We start from the raw sequence: 21,290 nt of genomic DNA, 5'->3' as shown, positions 1-21,290 counted from the left end.
GGGTGAACGACCTTCTCAAGGACACACACAGAAGGCACAGCTGGAGCTTCACTCAGGGTCGGGTGTCTTGCATCTGGCTTAGAGCTCTGTCACCCCCACTCCACTGGTGTGGATAGCTCCCTAGCTGTGGGGTTTCACAAATGCCTCTTTGTCCTTTATTCCATGTTGAGCGTGTCACCTTAAGATAGAAACCTAAAAAAAAAAAAAAAGAAAAGAAACCTAAGAGTTGGGCAAACTCCACCGTTCTTCAAGATTAAGATAGAAGATTTTTTTCAGCCGCAGTTGATATCTGGCCGAAACAGTTTAAGCAGCAAGGCTTAAGAGGGGTTTCCGCTTTAGCAGAAGCCAGGAGAGCCTGCTCCTTGGAGGTTTCAGGGACTCACCAGTGGCACTGAGGATCCAAGCTCATGCTGTTTTCCCCCTCATTACTGTTTGAAGGCAGCAGCTCCTCTGATGGGGAGAGTGGGGCAGTGCTCTTCCTCTTCCTTGTCTCACTGACCTCCCCGAACCCACTTCCTCTAAGCTCCTTCCCAGCCCCAGCCCCAGCCTCGGGCCAAGCCATGGAGAAGAGTCTGGCTCAGAGAGAAGCACTTGATGTCTCAAATCCCCTTCTGAAGAGTGTATGTTCCAAGCTAGGACTCTGTGTTAGTCAGGGCTCACCAGAAAAAGAACCAGGGCAGCCCGGGTGACTCAGTGGTTTAGCGCCGTCTTCAGCCCAGGGCCTGATCCTGGACACTTGGGATCGAGTCCCACCTCAGGCTCACTGCATGAAGCCCGCTTCTCCCTCTGCCTGTGTCTCTGCCTCTCTCTCTCTGTGTCTCTCATGAATAAATAAATAAAATCTTAAAAAAAAATAGACTTTAGAGTCTTTCAGGTGCTAGTGTATATGTAAGTGGATAGTATTTACTCACGTGTCAAGCACTATTCTGAGTGCTTTCCTTTTTTTTTTTTTTAAGGTTTTATTTATTTATTCATGAGAGAGAGAGAGAGAGAGAGAGAGAGAGAGAGAGAGAGAAGACACAGGCAGAAGGAGAAGCCGGCTCCATGCACCGAGCCTGATGTGGGAATCCATCCCAGGACTCCAGGATCATGCCCTGGGCCTAAGGCAGGTGCCGAACTACCGAGCCACCCAGGGATCCCCAATATGAGTGCTTTCCTTGTATTAACTCTTAATGTTCTTGACAGCTTTGTGAATGAGGCCCTACTATAATGATCATTTTACAGATGAAACAACTGAAGTCCAGAGAAGTTAAAGGACTTGCCCAAGGTCACACAACTACAAGGGGAAAACAGGAATTTGGCTCCAAAGTCTATGCTTTTATCTCCCTGACTACCTTAATTACCGCTCCTTTTTTTTTTGTTTAAGATTTTATTTATTTATTAATGAGAGACACAGAGAGGGAGAGAGAGGCAGAGAGAGAAGCAGGCTCCATGCAGGGAGCCCGATGTGGTATTTGACCCCTGGTCTCCAGGATCACGCCCAGAGCTGAAGGCAGTGATAAACCAATGAGCCACCCGGGCTGCCCTTACCGCTCCTTTATTAAGGAAAGAAATGCAAATTCCATCAAGCACTGAGGAAATTAGATGAAATCTTTCAGGCTGAAGGGCATAGTATAGGGAATGTAGTCCATAGTACCATAATAGCATTGAATGGTGACAGGTGGTAGCTGTACTTATGGAGCACAGCATAAGGTATACACTTGTGGAATCACTGTATTGTGTACCTGAGACTAATGCAACATCGTGTGTCAGCTGTATCTCAAGAAAAACAAAAGAGGGACTCCTGGGTGGCTCAGTGGTTGAGTGTCTGCCTTTGGATCTGGATTTTTTGGGATCGAGTCCCACATCCGGCTCCCTTCAAGAAGCCTGCTTCTTCCTCTCCCTATGTCTCGGCCTTCTCTCTGTGTCTATCATGAATAAATAAATAAAATATTTAAAAAAAGAAAAGAAAAAATTAGGTGCAATCTTGGTGAGAATGAAGACTAGTGTACTCTTTTTTTTCTAATTTTTCCTTTTTTTGTATTTTATTTTTAATTTTTTTTTCAGTATACTCAAATTTAATGACAGGATTAGATAATGGTGTAGTGTGGACTTAGAGGAATAGGTCCTATGACAGTTCCCTGATTATAGGATATGGATTTACAAGTCCCAGCTGGCTGAGAATTTATTTAAATCAGGGAGCAATGGGGACACCTGGGTGGCTCAGTGGTTGAGCATCTACCTTTGGCTCAGGTCGTGATCCTGGGGCCCTGGGATTGAGTCCTGCATCCGGCTCCCCTCAGGAAGCCTGCTTCTCCCTCTACCTATGCTTCTACCTCTCTCTGTGTGTCTCTCATGAATAAATAAATAAAATCTTTAAAAAAAAATCAGGAAAAAAAAAAATCAGGGAGAAGTCTTGTATTCCAGTGAAAAATTTCCAGCTGATAAACAACTCAGCCTGCTGAGATAGTAACCCTAGTTATTTCTGGGTAGAGTGAACTAGTTTCCTTAGTAATGAAATTTAACTCCTGGATAGTTCAGAGTTAAATACAGAGATGAGATAGTAAAAGAAATCAAACCCATTGTATTGGCACGATATTTTTAAAAATATTTTATTTATTTATTTGAGAGAGAGAGTGCATGAGCACACAAAGGAGAGGGAGAGGTAGAAGCAGACTCCCCACTGAGCGGGGAGCCCGATTGGGAGCTCAACCCAAGGACCCTGAGACCATGACCTGAGCTGAAGGCAGATGCTTAACTGACTGAGCCACCCAGGTGTCCCATTTTTTAAAAGACTTATTAATTTATTTGAGAGAGAGGGAGAGCAAGAGGAGAGGACGAGGGAGAGAGAATCTCAAGGACTCCCCACTGAGCATGGAGGCTTCCACAGGTATCCACTGAGCATGGAGGCTTCCACAGGTATCCATCCCAGGAGCCTGAGATCATGACATGAGCCAAAATCAAGAGTTGGGTACTTAATGGACTGAGCCACCCAGGTACCTCTCGTACTGTATTTCTGGGGTCATATTCAGGAATAATTTGCATGTTAGTAAGCAATGGGGTAATTGATTCTAGACTTGTGATATTTAAGAGAAATGTATGAGACTGAATTAAGTTTATAAAGTAATAGGATGTTTTAAGAGAACTTGGGATTTACTATATATTACTCAATATACAGTAATATATTTACTATATTTTGCTATATTTTATTTACTATATTTTACCAATGTTTAATTTTATTTACTATATTTTACCAATGTTTAATTGGTTAGGTTTCCTATGTACCTAAAGTACTTAGAGGAGTTTTGCTTGTCTAATCAGACCAGCAAAGTACTTAAAAGAAAGAAAAAAATGAATATATATATATATATATATATATATATATATATATAAGGTAATATATATATATATATATATATTACCCTTAAGAATGCAACTACAGATGGTCCCTAACTTATGGTGATTTGACTAATAATTTTATAACTTTATGGTGGTGTGAAAGCAATATGCATTCAGTAGAAACTATACTCTATATTTTGATTTTTGATCTTTTCCTGGGCCAGCGATATGTGGTACGATGCTCTTGTGATACAAGGCAGCAGCAGCTCCCCATCAGCCACCTGATTGTGAGGGTAAACAACCAGGAACCTATAATCATTCTGTCCCCATACAATCATTCTGTTTTTTACTTTCAGTACAGTTTTCAACAAATTACACGAGATATTCCACATTTTATTATAAAAGATGCTTTCTGTTAAATGATTTTGCCAAACTGTAAGCTAATGCAAGTGTACTGAGTATATTTAAAGTCAGCTAGGCTGAGGTATGATGTTCAGTAGGTTAGGTATATTACATGCATTTTTGACTTATGATATTTTCCATTTATGATGGGCTTACTGGATGTAACCCCATTGTATGTTGAGAAAGATCTGTAGAAATTTGTTAGGGAATTTAATTGAATAAGATTGTTGTGGAAAAGCAGACTGACCATCCAAAAGGCTGGGCTTCCCTCATACAGCAGGAAGTCCACTATAGCTTGTTGCTAAGGTAGTTGCCGGAAACTGGCTGCCCAGCCTGGGTCTACATTCCCCAAGCCCCTCTGATTCAGTGGGCCCAGTAGCCAGCTGTAACAGTGGAAGGGAGTAGAAGTTACATGTCCCCTTCTGGACAAAGAGGCCAGATCTCTGGTTTGTCTTTCCCATGAGTTTCTTTCTATGGAGTGATGGCCTTACAGCCCTCGTGTTGGGGATGAATGCTTTACAAGATGGAAAGAACCCAAGTCCCTGAATCACTTTGTCACTCAACAGAACAACCAACAACCCAACTGAATTCAGATGGCAGACTGGATTCCAGGAGCTGAAGTCAGATGCCTAACCGAATGAGCCACCCAGGCGCCCCCATGATTTGGGGGCTGTTTCTTAACAGCTAAGGTGGTATGATGATTGATCTGGTTGTAAATGAGACTGTGTGCTAGTTGTTCTGTTCCTCCAGATCTATCTGCCATCCTTCTCCGCTTTGCCTGTGTTCCAGGAAGACATCTATAGTCTGTACAACTCTTGCTCCCTTGCCCTCCTGCTTCCAGTTGGGTTGAACCAATGAGAGAAACTAGCAAGTAGGTAGAGAGTAGAGTATTTTTTAAGGATATTATTTATTTATTCATGAGAGGCATAGAGAGGCAAAGACATAGGCAGAGGGAGAAGCAGGCTCCCCGAGGGGAGCCTTACATGGGACTCAATCCCAGGACCCAGGATCACACCCTGAGCCAAAGGCAGATGCTCAACCACTGGAAGCACCCAGGTGTCCCTAGAGTTTGTTTTTTTAAACCAGTACACTGTATTACCAATTGAAGCATCCAGACAATTCAGAAGATGACTGAGAAGCAATCTGCAGCCCCTCAAGTCTGTGTTCCCTTTGCCTTGGTCCCCATGAGTCAAGGTCAAGGTCAAGCTGAAGCCAGTAGGGCAGCATCCTCTATTTTTGTCCTTGCTTCACTGTTCCAGACATAGCTTTGCTACTTCCTGACTTTGTGTCTCTCGTGTGTCTCTTTCATGCTCACTAACCTGGACTCTCCCTGACACCAGGCAGCAGGACAGGTGGAGGGTTTCACTGGATGTGGCACCAGCCCCTCTGGGTCCTCCCACAAGGCTCTAAAGTTCATCCTCATGTAAGAGTGAGACAGACCAACACCAAAGGTCCACCACTGTCCTGAGCATTGAAGGGTATAATCAAATCCATTCACTCCTTCCTTCATCAGATAGGTTTGTGGGTGTTTTTTTTTTTAATTTTTAAAAAAGATTTTATTTATTTATTCCTGAGAGACACAGAGAGAAGCAGAGACCTGGACAGAGGGAGAAGCAGATTCCTCACAGGAAGCCCAGTGTGGGATTTGTTCCCTGGACCGGGATCACACCCTGAGCCAAAGGCAGATGCTCAACCCCAGAGCCACCCAGGCATCCCTTAAATTTTTTTAAATTATTTATTTATTTGGGAGAGTGGGAGCATGAATGGGGGTTGGGGGGCGGAGGGACAGAAGGAGAGGGAGAAGCAGACTCCCCACTGAGCAGGGAGCCCGATGTAGGACTCGATTCCAGGACCCTTAGATCACCACCCAAGCCGAAGGCAAGCGCTCAACTGACTGAGCCACACAGGCACCCTTCCATCAGACAATTTCTTTTCTTTTTTTTTTTTTTTTGTTAAGTTTATTTATTTATTTTTTTTTAATTTATTTTTTATTGGTGTTCAATTTACTAACATACAGAATAACCCCCAGTGCCCGTCACCCATTCACTCCCACCCCCCGCCCTCCTCCCCTTCTACCACCCCTAGTTCGTTTCCCAGAGTTAGGAGTCTTTACGTTATGTCTCCCTTTCTGATATTTCCCACACATTTCTTCTCCCTTCCCTTATATTCCCTTTCACTATTATTTATATTCCCCACATGAATGAGAACATATAATGTTTGTCCTTCTCCGACTGACTTACTTCACTCAGCATAATACCCTCCAGTTCCATCCACGTTGAAGCAAATGGTGGGTATTTGTCATTTCTAATAGCTGAGTAATATTCCATTGTATACATAAACCACATCTTCTTTATCCATTCATCTTTCGTTGGACACTGAGGCTCCTTCCACAGTTTGGCTATTGTGGACATTGCTGCTATAAACATCGGGGTGCAGGTGTCCCGGCGTTTCACTGCATCTGTATCTTTGGGGTAAATCCCCAACAGTGCAATTGCTGGGTCGTAGGGCAGGTCTATTTTTAACTGTTTGAGGAACCTCCACACAGTTTTCCAGAGTGGCCGCACCAGTTCACATTCCCACCAACGGTGTAAGAGGGTTCCCTTTTCTCCGCATCCTCTCCAACATTTGTTGTTTCCTGCCTTGTTAATTTGCCCCATTCTCACTGGTGTGAGGTGGTATCTCATTGTGGTTTTGATTTGTATTTCCCTGATGGCAAGTGATGCAGAGCATTTTCTCATATGCATGTTGGCCATGTCTATGTCTTCCTCTGTGAGATTTCTGTTCATGCATCAGACAATTTCTGAGTATTATTTATGATCCAGCCCTTGTGCTAGTGGTACAATGGTGAGCAAAACAGAAGTGGTACCGCTTTTCAGGGAACTTGGGAAACATATAGCAGACACATAGGCACACACACATGCACATGTGAATATACAAGTATGAGAAAGTACTGGATTATATAGAAATACCAGAAGAGGAACCTGACCTGGTCTGGAGAAGGCATCTTTGAGAAAGTGATGACAGGCAGAAGGTAAAAGCCAGACAAAGGAAAAATGGGGGTGTGGAGGAGTTTTTGAGGGAGAAGGAATAGCATGTGTGTGCTTGAACAACCTTCACAGCTCCTCGAGATTGTTGCTCCATCTGTTTAGGACCTTCCCCTGTGAGGGTCTAACTTCGTGCACTCAGAGCTTAATTCTTATTCTCAAGCAAATGATACTATTACCCTTTCCTGTGGGATTAGGGCAAGTCAGGTGTTGGATGAGGTAGGTAACCAAGAGGATGTGCCTTACAGTTGGCCCTCCAGCTGGACCTGTGCAGTTGGAGGCTTCCTGTCCCCTCCCCTGTCCCTGGGATGTATGCTCTGCCCACCATTCCCACAATGAGAGCTGTTCCAAAGACCATCTGGACAGTGTATGTGACTGAACCCACTTAAGGCCCCTGTGGTATAAATTTTAAGATCCTGGCAAGGAGATGCACAGATCCACTTGCCTTGCAGCCACCCATCTCATGCAAGTTCCCTCAGTTATTAGAACTGCCAACCGGGGCACCTGGGTAGCTTAGCCAGTTGGGCGTCTGGGTCTGCTTTGGTCATGATCCCAGGGGCCTGGTATAGAGCCTGGTCTTGGGCTCCCCACTCAGTGAGGGTCTGCTTTTCCCTCTCCCTCTGCCCTCCACCGGCCCATGCTCTCTGGCTCTTTCTCTGTCAAATCAAGAAATAAAATCTTAAAAAAACAAAAAAACAAAAAAAAACAAAAACACAAAAGTGCCACTCACCCATCTGGAATGATCTGCTTTTTCTTCTGTCTCTCCTCATCTACCATGTTTGGGGGCCAGTTTGCCAACCAACATCAGAGTGTTTTTTTTTTTTTTTAAGATTTTATTTATTTATTCATGAGAGACACACAGAGAAAGGCAGAGACACAGGAGAGGGAGAAGCAGGCTCCCTGCAGGGAGCCCGATGTGGGACTTGATCCTAGTCTCCAGGATCACGCCCTGAGCCAAAGGCAGGCGCTAAACCGCTGAGCCACCCAAGGATCCCAGCATCAGAGTATTTTGTCACTACCTCTTCAGTCCTCTAACACCTGAACTTCTTTTTCTTCCAACATCCATGTATTGAGCATGAGCAAGGGCTGAATTTGGGGAGGAGGGGGAGTAGTGCCTGTAGATCAGAAAACACTCCCACCACTCAAGGCAATCATCACTCAGCCAGTCAAGGAATAGCACCTACTCTGAGCAGCCCTGTGTGAAGCTGGGAGCATAGCAGAATGAACAGGTAATGGCTGCATTCCTCTGGAGCTAAGAATTGGCCATCAGGCACCAGCACTTTGCCTGGTAGGGTGTCAGAAATCATCTGACTTCCTTCTTCGCTGAGCACCCCTCCTCTTAGCCAAGAGCAATGCTTTAATTGGACCAGGATGCAAAGCTGGCTTAATCAGTCTTTCAAAGAATCCCTTTCAGAAGGCTCATGTATGGCACCGGGATCTACTGGATGCATCTGAGTTCCTTATGGGCCACTCAAAGCTTCTTCCACAAGGGCAAGTAGAAAAGAGCCTGATTATCAAAGAGAAAGAGTTTGGCCGGTGGCCAAGCCACACCAGGGCCGGAAGTGGTTGTACTGGGCAATGGGAATGGCTGGAAGGACCAAGATGGTTAAATTACTTAAGATCTTGATAATTTGTCAAAGTGGTAGCTGGCTCTGGGCCCACAGCTGGGGAGAAGTGGAGGTCTTGTCCTGATGGTAAAACAGTAACCAAGTACAGAGACAAAGCCTGAGGTCACCCACGGGGACTACTTTCCTTTTTTTTTTTTTTTTTTTTTTAAGGGATAAAGGTTTATTAAGTAAAGATACAGAATACAGAGAAAGCTCTCAGGAGGGAGAGGGGTCCCAACAGGGTTGCCTGACAGACAACTTTCCGATCAACCCCAGACAGCATGTGGAGAGAGATGTGCAGGCCTGGCCACACATCCATGCTCCAGGTAGTCTTCAGGGGCCATTTCTTCTCTACCTCTTGGGGCAGCAGCGAACACTCTGCTTGGCTCTGAGTCTACACCCAGGGACCACCACCTGCCTCTGCCATGGAGAGCTGGTGTCAGAGCTCCTGGCTGGGTCAGGCTGAGAAACAGCAAACATGTCTTCGCTTAGCTAACTTTCCCTTCCTGCTAGTCACCCTTAGAGCAAACAGACACTGCCAGTCCCAGAAGATTCATCCTGGACAGGCTATCACAGGTCACAAGGTTTCCTTGAGGCAGAAGTTAGGGTTGAATGAACCCAGTCCCCACTTCTAAGTCACAAGAAAAGTCCTCCTGTTTGGGCAGAGCTGCTGAGGCAGGAGCTACAGTGGAGCCAGCCCTGACTCACCTTTATAGACCCAACTCCTGGGAGCCGGTTCTAGCTCCATCCCTGGCCACAGAAGTTTGAACAAGTCATGAAATCTTTCTGGGGCTGGGTTTTCACATCTGAGAGGCAGCTCACAGCATTATCACTGGGGTTGAATTAAGGAGGATAATGTAGGTGACAGCCTTTTGTAAACAATGAGGACTTTGTACTACTTGCACATGGCCAGTGTGATGCTTTTACTAATTAATCTTTTCCAGGAAGGCATAATAACCTTCTTCCAACTGTTTCTAGAATGCAGTCATCATTAATTGCTGCCTCAGAACTCCCTTCCTGCAAGTTTTTCTTTTCTTTTTTTAAAAGATTTTATTTATTCATGAGAGACCCACACAGAGAGGCAGAGACATAGGCAGAGGGAGAAGCAGACTCCCTGCAGGGAGCCTGATGTGGGGCTTGATCCCAGGACCTTGGGATCGTGACCTCAGCGAAAGGCAGACACTCAATCACTGAGCCACCCAGGCGCCCAGTTTTTCTCTTTTCTGCTGGCTGTTGAGAAGCTTGGAGCTGAACTTGAGACTCACCTGTACCAAGATTGCAGATCCCTATGGCATTTCTTTCTACTCTTTCTGGGCTTACCTGGTTTGACGGATTGGACTATCATTTTTATTTACACGGCCTTCTATTGTATGCATCTGTCTTAAATCCTCTTCGGGACACAGCAGAGTATAATCAAGTACACACTGTATCAAAATAGGAACACCGGTCTTTTGCCAAGCATTTTGCCTGCTATTCTGTTTGCTTAAAAAAAGGTAGGGTTTGCAATATAAGCTAGATCATGGTAAAACACAGTAGAGTCACATCGGAGCGGAACCCAGGACGCTGCCCTACACTGTGCAGGGGAGGGTGAAGGCGCGCCAAAGGCAAAACTCTGCGGCTGCGGCTGGGCTGCGGCTGCGAGCGGAGGGTGGGTTAGGGGTAGCGGCGGGGCTCGGGTCCCCTGCATCCTGTTTCGCCCGGAGGATAATGGAGGGGCTGCAGTGGTCAGGGAGGCTAGAGGTGACCACATGGTTTGTGTCGCTCTTTAAGGGGGAGGCAGAAGTCCCTTTACCAGCCGAGGAGGAGGAGAAGAGGTCCCAGACTAAGGCTGGGAGATGGCGAGAGAAGGGCGGGGACGGATCGCAGCCTGGGGCGGGGAGCCCTGGGGTTCCCCGCGGAGCGAGGAGCGGCGGGAGGAGGGAAGCGCGCGCCGCGGTGACCGCGCTCCTGTCCAGCGCCTCCCAGCCTCTGGCCTTGCGGGGGTTGGGTGATGCGCTGAACCGACGCGCCCTGTCACCTCGGGCCACCGACGCGGCGGAGACTGGCCCGCTCGGGACAGCAAACGCTCCACTCGCCGGCGGCTCCCCAGTGCCCCGGCCGCGGTTCCCATCGCAGCCCCTCCACCTACTGGCTGATCGCCCCACGTTGCCTCAGTTTCCCCGTCCCCAAAGTCGGGCTAATAATTGTACTCGCTCCTCTTAGGGCCGTTGTGACAAATAAACGGCACAACGCAAATAAAGCGTGTAGCGCCGAGCGGGTTCCCCGCAGGTATCCCCGGAGGGGCTGTGGCTTTCTCCGCACCTCCTCCAGGTCCCCAGGGCGTGGGCCCGTGGCGGGTCAGTGTGTGCGAGGCTCAGGGGTCCCCAAGCCAGGACGCAGGCGCACGGGCGGACTGGCCCCCTGGGCGCACGGCGGAGCCAGGGGTGGGCGGGCGTTGGGGCGCGGTGGGCGGGGACCCGCCTCCGTCTCCCGGCTTCCTCCACCTGCCCGGCTCCCGGGAATTTGCCGGGGGCGGTCGGCGGGGTGGCGGTCGCGCACTGCAGCGTGGCCAGCGGCGGGATTCGGGATGACCTGGTGCCGGTGAGTGTCCCGGGCGCAGACAGCAATGGGAAGTGGACCTTGGAGGGCGCGCTGCCGGCGGCCGGGGACGCCGCGGGCTCCAGACTCAGCCCGACCTGTCCCCCCGCGGCCCCCGCCCCCGCAAGAGAGCGAGCCCCGGTTCTTTCCCCAACGCCGCACCCCCAGGGGGCCCTGGTTTTCCAGTTGGGAGAACTGGACCCGGAGGTCGCCTCAGGTGGCTGGGGGTGTCGCGTAGACATCCCGAGCGTGGGATTCGGCCGGGGAGGGTGGCGCGGCTTGGGCCCCGGGGGCTCTGACCTGGGGGACCGCGGGCTCCGGGCGGACGGGCAGCCGAGGCGGCTCCGAAAACGGCCCGAGCAGTCGGGGGCTTTAGCAAGTCGGGTTTCGGGTGCCCCGGCGCGCGGCGTCCCGGCAGACGCAGAGGCAGCGGCTGTCCTGTAGCCCGGGGCGCTGAAGAGCCCGAGGACCAGCGGAATAATCACGGGGAGAAGCAGATCTGATTTCGCGTTTATAGCCTACCGAAAAGGATCACACTGCGTTCTGTGCCTTTGTTCTCCAAAGTTTCTTTTCTTTCTTTTTTTTTTTTAATATGTATTTATTCATTAGAGACACAGAGAGAGAGGCAGAGACACAGGCGAGGGAGAAGCAGGCTCCATGCAGGGAGCCCGACGCGGGACTCGAACCCAGATCTCCGGGATCATGCCCTGGCCGAAGGCGGCGCTAAACCGCTGGGCTCCCGGGCTGCCCTTAATTTTCAATAATTTTTTCATTTAACACTGACAAGACTGTCATCTTGCTTAATCTTGCAAAACAGTGTTCGCGAGATGACTGATGTTGGGGGGGGGGGTTGCACTCATGTTTTATAGGCATTAAAATGAAGCACAAGGGGCACCTGGGTGGCTCAGTGGTTCAGTATCTGCCTTTGGCTCAGGTCGTGATCCCGGGGTCCTGGGATCCAGTTTCGCCTGGGGCTCCCAGCAAGGAACCTGTTTCTCTGCCTCTGTCTCTGCCCATCTCTCTGTGTCTCTCATGAATAAATAAACAAAATCTTTTAAAAATAATAATAAAATGAAGCACAAGTTATACAGAGGAGGTGGCGGAGAGAGGGAAAGGGAGGCAACCCTTGTGACCACGAATGTTCCAGGGCCGGCTTTCATTCTAGTGTCCTTTCTTCCCCAGCATTTCCCCCACCCCACATTCCTTAATGCCAGACCGAGGAGTCCTGGCATCAGGCGTGGTGCCAACTAATTTAAAGCTGCAAGGTCTTGGCAGAGTTGACTTTCCCTTCACATATGGACAGCTGGAAGGCACCAAAAGTCTTGGTTTCAATTGATGTTGTTTGCTAGCCTTATAGCTTTGTGATCTTAAGCCTGCTGGCTTCTGTGATTTGGGGGTATCTAACATTTCTTCCTCAGAGAAAATGAATTCTTTTAAACTTTTCTTTGCCTTTTTACTTTTCTTTTCCTTTTTTTAAGGTTATTTTTTAAGATTTTATTTATTTATTTATTTATTTATTTATTTATTTATTTATTTATTTATTAAGATTTCTTTTATTTACTTGAGAGAGAGAGAGCACACAAGCAGGGAGAGCTGCAAAGGGAGAGGGAGAAGCGGGCTCCCCACGGGGCAGGGAGACCAACTGGGGCTGGATCCCAGGACTCCAGGATCACGACCTGAACCTAAGGAAGACACTCAACCAGCTTAGTCACCCAGATGCCCCAAGCTTTTTGTTTTTGTTTTTTAAGGAATCTCTACATGCTAGTGGGGCTCAAACTCACCTCCGGGATAGCAAGAGTCCCAATGCTCCACTCACTGAGCCAGCTAGGTGCCCCTAGTTTTTTCTTTTTTAATTAAAAAATATCTGATTTGGGAGCACCTGAGTGGCTTAGTCGGTTAAGCATCCCACACTTGATCTTAGTTCAGGTGGTGATCTCAGAGTGAGTTGAGCCCCACTGGGTGTGGAGCCTACTTTTATTTTTATTTTTATTTTTATTTTTTTTTATCTTTTTATTTTTTTAACAATAAATTTATTTTTTATTGGTGTTCAATTTGCCAGCATACAGAACAACACCCAGTGCTCATCCCGTCAAGTGCCCCCCTCAGTGCCCATCACCCACTCACCCCCACCCCCCACCCTCCTCCCCTTCCACCACCCCTAGCTCATTTCCCAGAGTTAGGAGTCTTTATGTTCTGTCTCCCTTCTTTAAAAAAAAAAGGAGGGAACATCTGGGCGGCTCAGTGGTTAAGCACCTGTGTTTGGCTCCCCTCGTGATCCCGGGGTCCTAGGATCAAGTCCCGCATCAGGCTCCTCTGTGGAGAGGACCTCCTCTGTTTCTCCCTCTGCTTATGTCTTTGCCTCTCTCTGTGTCTCTCATGAATGAATAAAAAAATCTTAAAAAAAATTTTTTTGACTTTGAAATGGGTATTTCTAATTTTGTCCCTCTAGGACACACCCTACCAACCCTAGAAATGATCATCATGGTGCCAGGTGTAAACTCAGTAAATTGGTAAATTCATTTCTTTTCCCACACTATGGAGCACTCTTGTATTAGGTGTAGACCCTGTTCTAGATTGATCCAGTACTGCCCCCTCCCTAGATTGACACTCAACCACTAAGCCACCCTGGTGCCCCAAAATTTTAAAATTTTTTATTAGAGAGAGTGAAAGAGAAAGAGGGGTAAGGCAGAGGGAGAGAGAGAATCCCAAGCAGGCTTCATGTCTAGCACAGAGCCCCATGTGGGACTCTTGATCTCACCATCCTGAGATCATGACCTGAGCCAAAATCAAGAGTTGGAGGCTTAACAGACTGAGCCCCCCAGGTTCCCCAGGAGCTTTTGTTTAATATGAGTTTTATCTATTCCTGTTACCACATGAAACATTAAAACAGAAAATTTAGAAAAATGTATTTGTTAAGTCGTTAAAAATAGCAATCGTCAACCTACCAGATGTTAACATAATGCATTTTTATTTATTTTAAAATTTAATTTTATTTAAATTCAATAATTAACATAGTATATTATTAGTTTCAGAAGTAGAGTTCAGTGATTAATCAATTGTGTATAACACCCACTGCTCATTACATCACATGCCCTCTTTAATGCCTATCACCCAGTTACCCCATCTCCCATCCCTCTCCCTCCAGCAACCCTGTTTGTTTCTTATGGTTAAGAGTCTCCTATGGTTTGTCTCCCTCTCTGATATTGTCTTGTTTTATATTTCCCTCCCTTCCCCTATGATCCTGTTTTGTTTCTTAAATTCCACATATGAGTGAAATTGTGTAATTGTCTTTCTCTGATTGACTTATTTTGGTTAGCATAATACACTTTAGTTCCATCCACATCGTTGCAAATGGCAAGATTTATTTTCTTGGTGGCTGAGTAATATTCCATTGGGGACATTTTCCCCAGATCCTTCTGTCATGTGTTCAGAGGAGTTTTTAGGAGGCCTGCATGACTGAGCAACCTTCAACCTTGACACAAACTAAACCATTTGCAAGTTCAATGAAGACAAGAAAAGGAAACACAAGCAAAGAAATGGGTGGTTGAAAACACAAGCAAAGAAATAATTAACTTCTAAAAACAATCGTTTTGACAGATAAAGTAATATGCTCAGAGAGATGGTATCACTAGTTCAAGGTTACCCAGCTGGAAACTAGAAGAGCTCTGACTCAAAATCAAGATTTATGACTTGTACTATTTTGCCAGAGTGACTGAGTAATATGAAATGCCATGAGCAAAGTTAAAAGTGACCAGGATTACCTTTGCATATGGACATTTTCAAATTTTAGAAAGTCTTTCTCCCTTGTCTCTCTCTCTCTCTCTGCCCCCACCTCTCCCCCTCCTTCTATCCCCTCTTTCTCACCCTAGAGAGAATTTGTTTATGTGATTTGTCCCCCCTTATTAAATGCTGTGTTCCTCGAGGAAAGGGACCACAGTTGGGTTTCTTTCCATTCTCTTGCTGCCTAGTGAAGTGCCAGGCATAGTTGGCACTCCCCGTTGAATGGATGTAAGTTAATTCTATGAAGAAAGAGATTAGAGACAGAGCTTTGATTAAACGTGTTGTTCCCTGGCTCAGATTCTGCCTTCAGAGATTATTTCTAGGGCGTGAAAATCGTCCTGGCCCACCTCAACCAGTAGGTTCCACACAGCCCACCCCCTCTGCCAAAGGGGCTCCTCCACTGTGCCATCTTGAGTGCGGTATGGTTCTACGCTGTGGGCTGTTAGCCACATGCATGGCCTCTTCCTGACATTCACGGTGGCCTTGGTGGATAGTTCTGATCCATAACGGCTGACCCCGGTGGGTAGCTGGTGGCGCTGGACTTCTATAATGAAGAAGTTAAGGGAGGGTGGAATGCCATGCTAGAATGCCAGTTTTATGAAGGCTCAATATGTTTTTTTTTTTTAAGTAAATGGTTGACAAAATAGAGGGTTAAGATCAGCAGGTCATTAGGGGATTTTATGGAAGATGTTGCTATAATATATTTCTAAGTATTGCTTTTCTACCTACTTCCCCAAGATTTTGATATGTAGTATTTTTCTTTTTTTTTTAAGATTTTTTTATTTATTTATTCATAGAGACAGAGAAAGAGAGAGGCAGAGACACAGGCAGAGGGAGAAGCAGGCTCCACGCAGGGAGCCTGACATGGGACTCGATCCCTGGTCTCCAGGATCACACCACGGGCTGAAGGCGGTGCTAAACCACTGCGCCACCAGGGCTGCCCAATATGTAGTATTTTTCATTTTCATTTATGTCACACCACTAATTTCCACTGCAATTTCTTCTTTGACCTGTGATTACTTAGAGGTGTATTTCTGAATTTCTAAGAACAGAGATTTTTCTAGTTACTTTTTTTTCCTAAAGATTTTATTTATTTATTCATGAGAGATACACACACACAGAGAGGCAGAGACACAGGCAGAGGGAGAGGCAGGCTCCATGCAGGGAGCCTGATGTGGGACTCGATCCCGGGTCCCCAGGATCACACCCTGGGCTGAAGGCGGTGCTAAACCGCTGAGCCACCTGGGCTGCCCTCTAGTTACATTTTTAATTTTGCTGCTAGCTTAATTGCATGGGGGCCAGAAAATAGATTCTTGATTATTTAAATTCTTTGAAATTTTATTTATTTTTAAAGATTTATTTATTTATTTATTTATTTATTTATTTATTTATTTATTTATTTATTTATGATAGACACAGGGGGGGGGGCAGAGACACAGGCAGAGGGAGAAGCAGGCTCCATGTCGGGAGCCCGATGCAGGACTCGATCCCGGGACTCCAGGATTGCGCCCTGGGCCAAAGGCAGGCGCTAAACCACTGAGCCACCCAGGGATCCCCCAATTCTTTGAAATTTTATTTTATTTTTTATTATTTTTTAATAATAAACTTATTTTTTATTGGTGTTCAATTTGCCAACATACAGAAAAACACCAATTCTTTGAAATTTTAGACTTCATTCCTGATCCAACATTCATGAGGTTTTGTGTATGTATGAAAGGAATGTGTATTCTGCATGTAATATTCTGTATGTTTTTTGTATCAAGTTTGATGATTGGTTCATATAATCTGAATGGTTGCTAATTTCTTGTTTGTTTGCTCTAATGGCTAGGGAGGATAGTATGTTAAAATCTCTCACTGTGATTGTCGATTTGTCTATTTTTTCTTGTAATGCTTTCAGTATTTTCTTTTATATATTTTGGGACACTGATATTAGGAAAAGGAATTTCTTCTTGTGAACTGAATATTTTACAACTTTGAAGTATCTGTGGTTTGGTTTTTTGTCTTTAAAATCTACTTCATGGGGATCCCTGGGTGGCACAGCGGTTTAGCGCCTGCCTTTGGCCCAGGGCGCGATCCTGGAGACCCAGGATCGAATCCCACTTCGGGCTCCCAGTGCATGGAGCCTGCTTCTCCCTCTGCCTGTGTCTCTGCCTCTCTCTCTCTCTCTCTCTCTCTCTCTCTGTGTGTGACTGTCAAAAATAAATAAAAATAAAATAAAATAAAATAAAATAAAATAAAATAAAATAAAATAAAATAAAATAAAATAAAATAAAATCTACTTCAGGTGGGCAGCCCTGGTTGCTCAGCGGTTTAGCGCTGCCTTCAGCCCAGGGCCTGGTCCTGGAGACCCGGGATCAAGTCCCACGTCGGGCTCCCAGTGCATGGAGCCTGCTTCTCCCTCTGCCTGTGTCTCTGCCTCTCTCTCTCTCTGTCTCTCTCTCTGTGTCTCTCATGAATAAATAAAATCTTTTAAAAAATGAAATAAAATCTACTTCAGGGACGCCTGGGCAGCTCAGCGGTTAGGTGTCTGCCTTTGGCTCAGGTTGTGATCCTGGGGTCTGGGGATCAAGTCCCATACTGGACTCCCCACAGGGAGCCTGCTTCTCCCTCTGCCTATGTCTCTGCCTCTCTCTGTGTGTCTCTCATGAATAAATAAATAAAATCTTTAAATAAAATAAAATTACATGGTATTTTTAATCCTTTTCCTGGGTAATGCAAACACTTCGAAATACTTTTAATCTGTTTACTGCCTTTCCTGACTTATTTTGCTTTCTTTTTCTTTCTCTTTTTCTCTCTTTCTCTTTTTTTCTTTTTCTTTTTCTTTCTTTTTTTTTTTTTTTGGTTCTATGGTATACAAAACAGTATTATTACTTTATGTAGTCAGTAATTACCTGGATTTACCCACTTATTTGCCATTTTGATTTCTCTTCAACCTTTCCTTATGACCTCCCACCTAGGACAGCGTGTTTGCTGTTGTTCCTTTGCTAGTGACAAGTTCCTTCAAATGCTGTTCGTCTGAAAATGTTGTCTCACCTTCATCCTTGAATTTTTTTTCTGGTGCGGAAGGTATTTCAATGTCTCTGGCTTCCCATGTATCCTCTGGGAAAGTCAGCTAGCAACCTCTTTTGAACGTAATCTTTTCTTCTCTGGCTGCTTTTAAAAGATTGGTCTCCTTTAATTTTCGGCATTTTTGCTTTGATGTCGTTCGGTGTGTATTTATTTTAACATTTCCCTGCCTGTGGCTTGTAGAACTTCTGGAAAGCATGCAATGAGGTCTCTCATTAGTTTTGAACGTTTTTAACCATCTTTTCTTCAAATATTACTCTACTCCATCCTCTCCTCCTATACTTGCTGCATCCTCTATATCCTTATTTCTTTCCAGTTATTTATTTTTCAGGAAGATTTTGGTTTTTTAAGTAATCTCTACATCCAACGTAGGGCTTGAACCCACAGCCCTAAGATCAAGAGTCACATGCTCGGGGGGATGCCTGGGTGGCTCAGCAGTTTAGCGCCTGCCTTCGGCCCAGGGCATGATCCTGGAGTCCTGGGATCGAGTCCCACCGTGGGCTCCAGTCCCACCGTGGGCTCCCTGCATGGAGCCTGCTTCTCCCTCTGCCTGTCTCTCTCTGTGTGTGTCTCTCATGAATAAATAAATAAAATCTAAAAAAAAAAAAAAAAAAAAAGAGTCACATGCTCTACTAACTGAGCCAGCCAGGTGCTCCTTTCAGGTAATTGAAAATCCTTTCTTCTTCCACCTTTCATTTTGGTGGTTGCCTTCTGCTTTGTCTTCTAGTCTTGTCTAATTGTTAAATTTAACCACTAAGCCATCAAAACTGTTATTTTATTTTTTACTTCAAAAATTTCCATCTGGGGGATCCCTGGGTGGCGCAGCGGGTTAGCTCCTGCCTTTGGCCCAGGGCGTGATCCTGGAGACCCGGGATCGAATCCCACATCGGGCTCTCGGTGCATGGAGCCTGCTTCTCCCTCTGCCTGTGTCTCTGCCTCTCTCTCTCTCTCTCTCTCTGTGACTATCATAAAAAAAAAAAAAAAAATTCCATCTGGGTCTTTTTTGTACTCTTCAATTCTGTGTTGAAATACTCAAGGGATGCCTGGGTGGCTCAGCGATTGAGCATCTGCCTTTGGCCCAGGGCATGATCCCGGGATCTGGGATCGAGTCCCACATCGGGCAGGGAGCCTGCTTCTCTCTCAGCCTATGTCTCTGCCTCTCTCTTTGTGCCTCTCATGAATAAATATATAAAAAATCTTAAAAGGGGGGGGGGCAGCCCCAGTGGCACAGCGGTTTAGCGCCGCCTGCTGCCCAGGGCGTGATCCTGAACACCCGGGATCGAGTCTCATGTCAGGCTCTCTGTATGGTGCCTGCTTCTCCCTCTGCCTGTGTCTCTGCCTCTCTCTCTGTTTCTATAAATAAATAAATAAAATCTTTAAAAAAAAAAGAAATACTCAAATCATTAATTTACAATTCTCCAGCTTTGCAATACTACTAAGTTTACAATATGTCTGAGAATTCCAAATCAAGCCTCGTGTCTGGTTTGGTTTGAGCTGGGTGTTGCCTCATCTAAAAAATGTGATCTCCAGGATGCCTGGGTGGCTCAGCAGTTTGGTGCCGCTTTCAGTCCAGGGCGTGATCCTGGAGACATGGGATCGAGTCCCATGTCAGGCTCCCTGCATGGAGCCTGCTTCTTCTTCTGCCTGTGTTTCTGCCTCTCTCTCTGTTTCTCTCATGAATAAATAAATAAAATCTTTTTAAAAATGTGATCTCCATATGTGCTAAATATTGTCTTTACAAAATAGCTTGTGGAAATAATCTGAGATGTAGGCTGCCTCCAGAAATGACAGTTTATGTTTGGTTCTGCTAGACTCCGGGAGCATTGGCAAAATGTGATTGCCTCAGTTCAATTCCCAAGAGATGTTGGGCAGCCTAGCGGCCAAGCCTGTTTCAGCTTTACCCCTTTTCCTGGAGTAGTCCACTGAAGCTCCAAAGCAAAGAGAAGGGATTCTCCTGGGAACCCCAACCCTACCTCCACCAGTAGTGGATCTTGGGCTCTAATATTTATTCCCCTAATCATAAAAGGCTGAGAAAAGCATGCTCAGCCTCTCAGCTGCCCCCTTAGGAATTGGTAAACACATCAGAGGAAAAGCAACCTCATTCCTTAGCCTCCATTACCCATCGTCCAATCCTCCCCCTGTAATTCACTACCTTGGTAGCCATCTGAGTCCTTCAAGCAGACAGGTTTTTGGTTTTGCTTTTGGTTCAGCTGTTCCAGTTGTCAACAGTGGGAAAGTTGGTCTGAATTGCTCAGCCTGCTCGTACTGGAGGCAGAAGGCCCTCTTGCCGGTAAGGCTCTTAGATGAGCCAGTAGAGGAAGTGGAAACTCCATGAGACTGGTTTTGGACTCTTGCAGCAAGGATAGGGTATAGCTAATTTTAATTGAGCTCAAGAAAATAGAGCTGATATTATTTGTACTCCTAATAATATTGTGAAACAATTAATCATTATTACTATAGAATTACAGTTGATCCTGAAACAAAACAGGGATTATGCACACTGACTCCCCTGCCCATAACTCCTGCACCTTGAAAAATCCACGTATCTCTTTTGACTCCCCCAAAACTTAAGTACTAGTAGTCTCCTGTTGATGTGTCTATGTCTACAGTCTATGTATATGTTATATATGTATTCTTAAAGAATACCTAACCTCTTCTTTTTTCTCTTCTTGTATTTTTTGTTGTTGTTAAGATTTTATTTATTTATTCATGAGAGACACACAGAGAGAGACAGAGACACAGGCAGAGGGAGAAGCAGACTCCATGCAGGAAGCCGGATGTGGGACTCAATCCTGGGACTCCAGGATCACGCCCTGAGCCAAAGGCAGGCGCTCAACCACTGAGCCAACCAGGCGTCCCACTTTTTTGGTATTTTTAAGCTACAGTTTGTCTCCAAGTTTTTCAAATTGTGGCGGATCTCCAAAATATTTTCTAATATATTTATTGAGAAAAATCTGCATGTAAGTGGACTCACACAGTTTAAATCTGTGTTGTTCTATTTTGTCAATTGTATATAGTAATTCATAGTTATTATGTATATAACTTGAATGGGTTTCTGATATTTGCAACCCCAAATTCCCAACCATGGTATGCAAAAGCAGTGTGTATATACCACTTTTGCCTAAAATCTCACCAGAACTTATTTGGTTGTTAATAGGCATAAAATCCTATTTCAAAGTTATTTTAATTTTAATATTATTAACTTCCAGTGAGAACAAATATTTTCCTATGTGTTTGCCAGTAGATATACCTCTTCCTGGGTCAATTTTTCATATTCTGTGTCCACTTATTAATTGGTGTCTTAAAGTTTTTTGCATTAGTGAATTAAGATTAAATCTTTACTCTCCTATTTGTTAGGAACCATTTCAGTAGTCCAATATTACTATTTTTATTTCAGTGGTGTGTTTCACTGAGTAGATATTTTATTTATTTTTTAAAAGATTTTATTTATTTATTTATTTATTTATTTATTTATTTATTTATTTATTTATCACAG

At 45.2% G+C, this 21,290-nt stretch overlaps 1 protein-coding gene across 1 annotated transcript in view; it reads left to right on the top strand.

Annotated features, from left to right (window-relative positions):
• Positions 1 to 10,836: 10,836 nt before the first annotated feature.
• Positions 10,837 to 21,290, top strand: part of B4GALNT2 (beta-1,4-N-acetyl-galactosaminyltransferase 2 (SID blood group)) — a 50,065-nt gene continuing 39,611 nt past the window's right edge. The window contains exon 1 of the mRNA XM_077852879.1: positions 10,837 to 10,951. Within this exon, the coding sequence (XP_077709005.1) occupies positions 10,938 to 10,951 (14 nt within the window). The 5' untranslated portion in view covers positions 10,837 to 10,937. The remainder of the gene's footprint in view (positions 10,952 to 21,290) is intronic.

The sequence above is a fragment of the Canis aureus genome, chromosome 16 (assembly GCF_053574225.1).
Source record: "Canis aureus isolate CA01 chromosome 16, VMU_Caureus_v.1.0, whole genome shotgun sequence".
Classification (NCBI taxonomy): Eukaryota; Metazoa; Chordata; class Mammalia; order Carnivora; family Canidae; genus Canis; species Canis aureus.
Note: the sequence above shows the minus strand (reverse complement) of the source record. Positions and strands in the feature narration are given on the sequence as shown.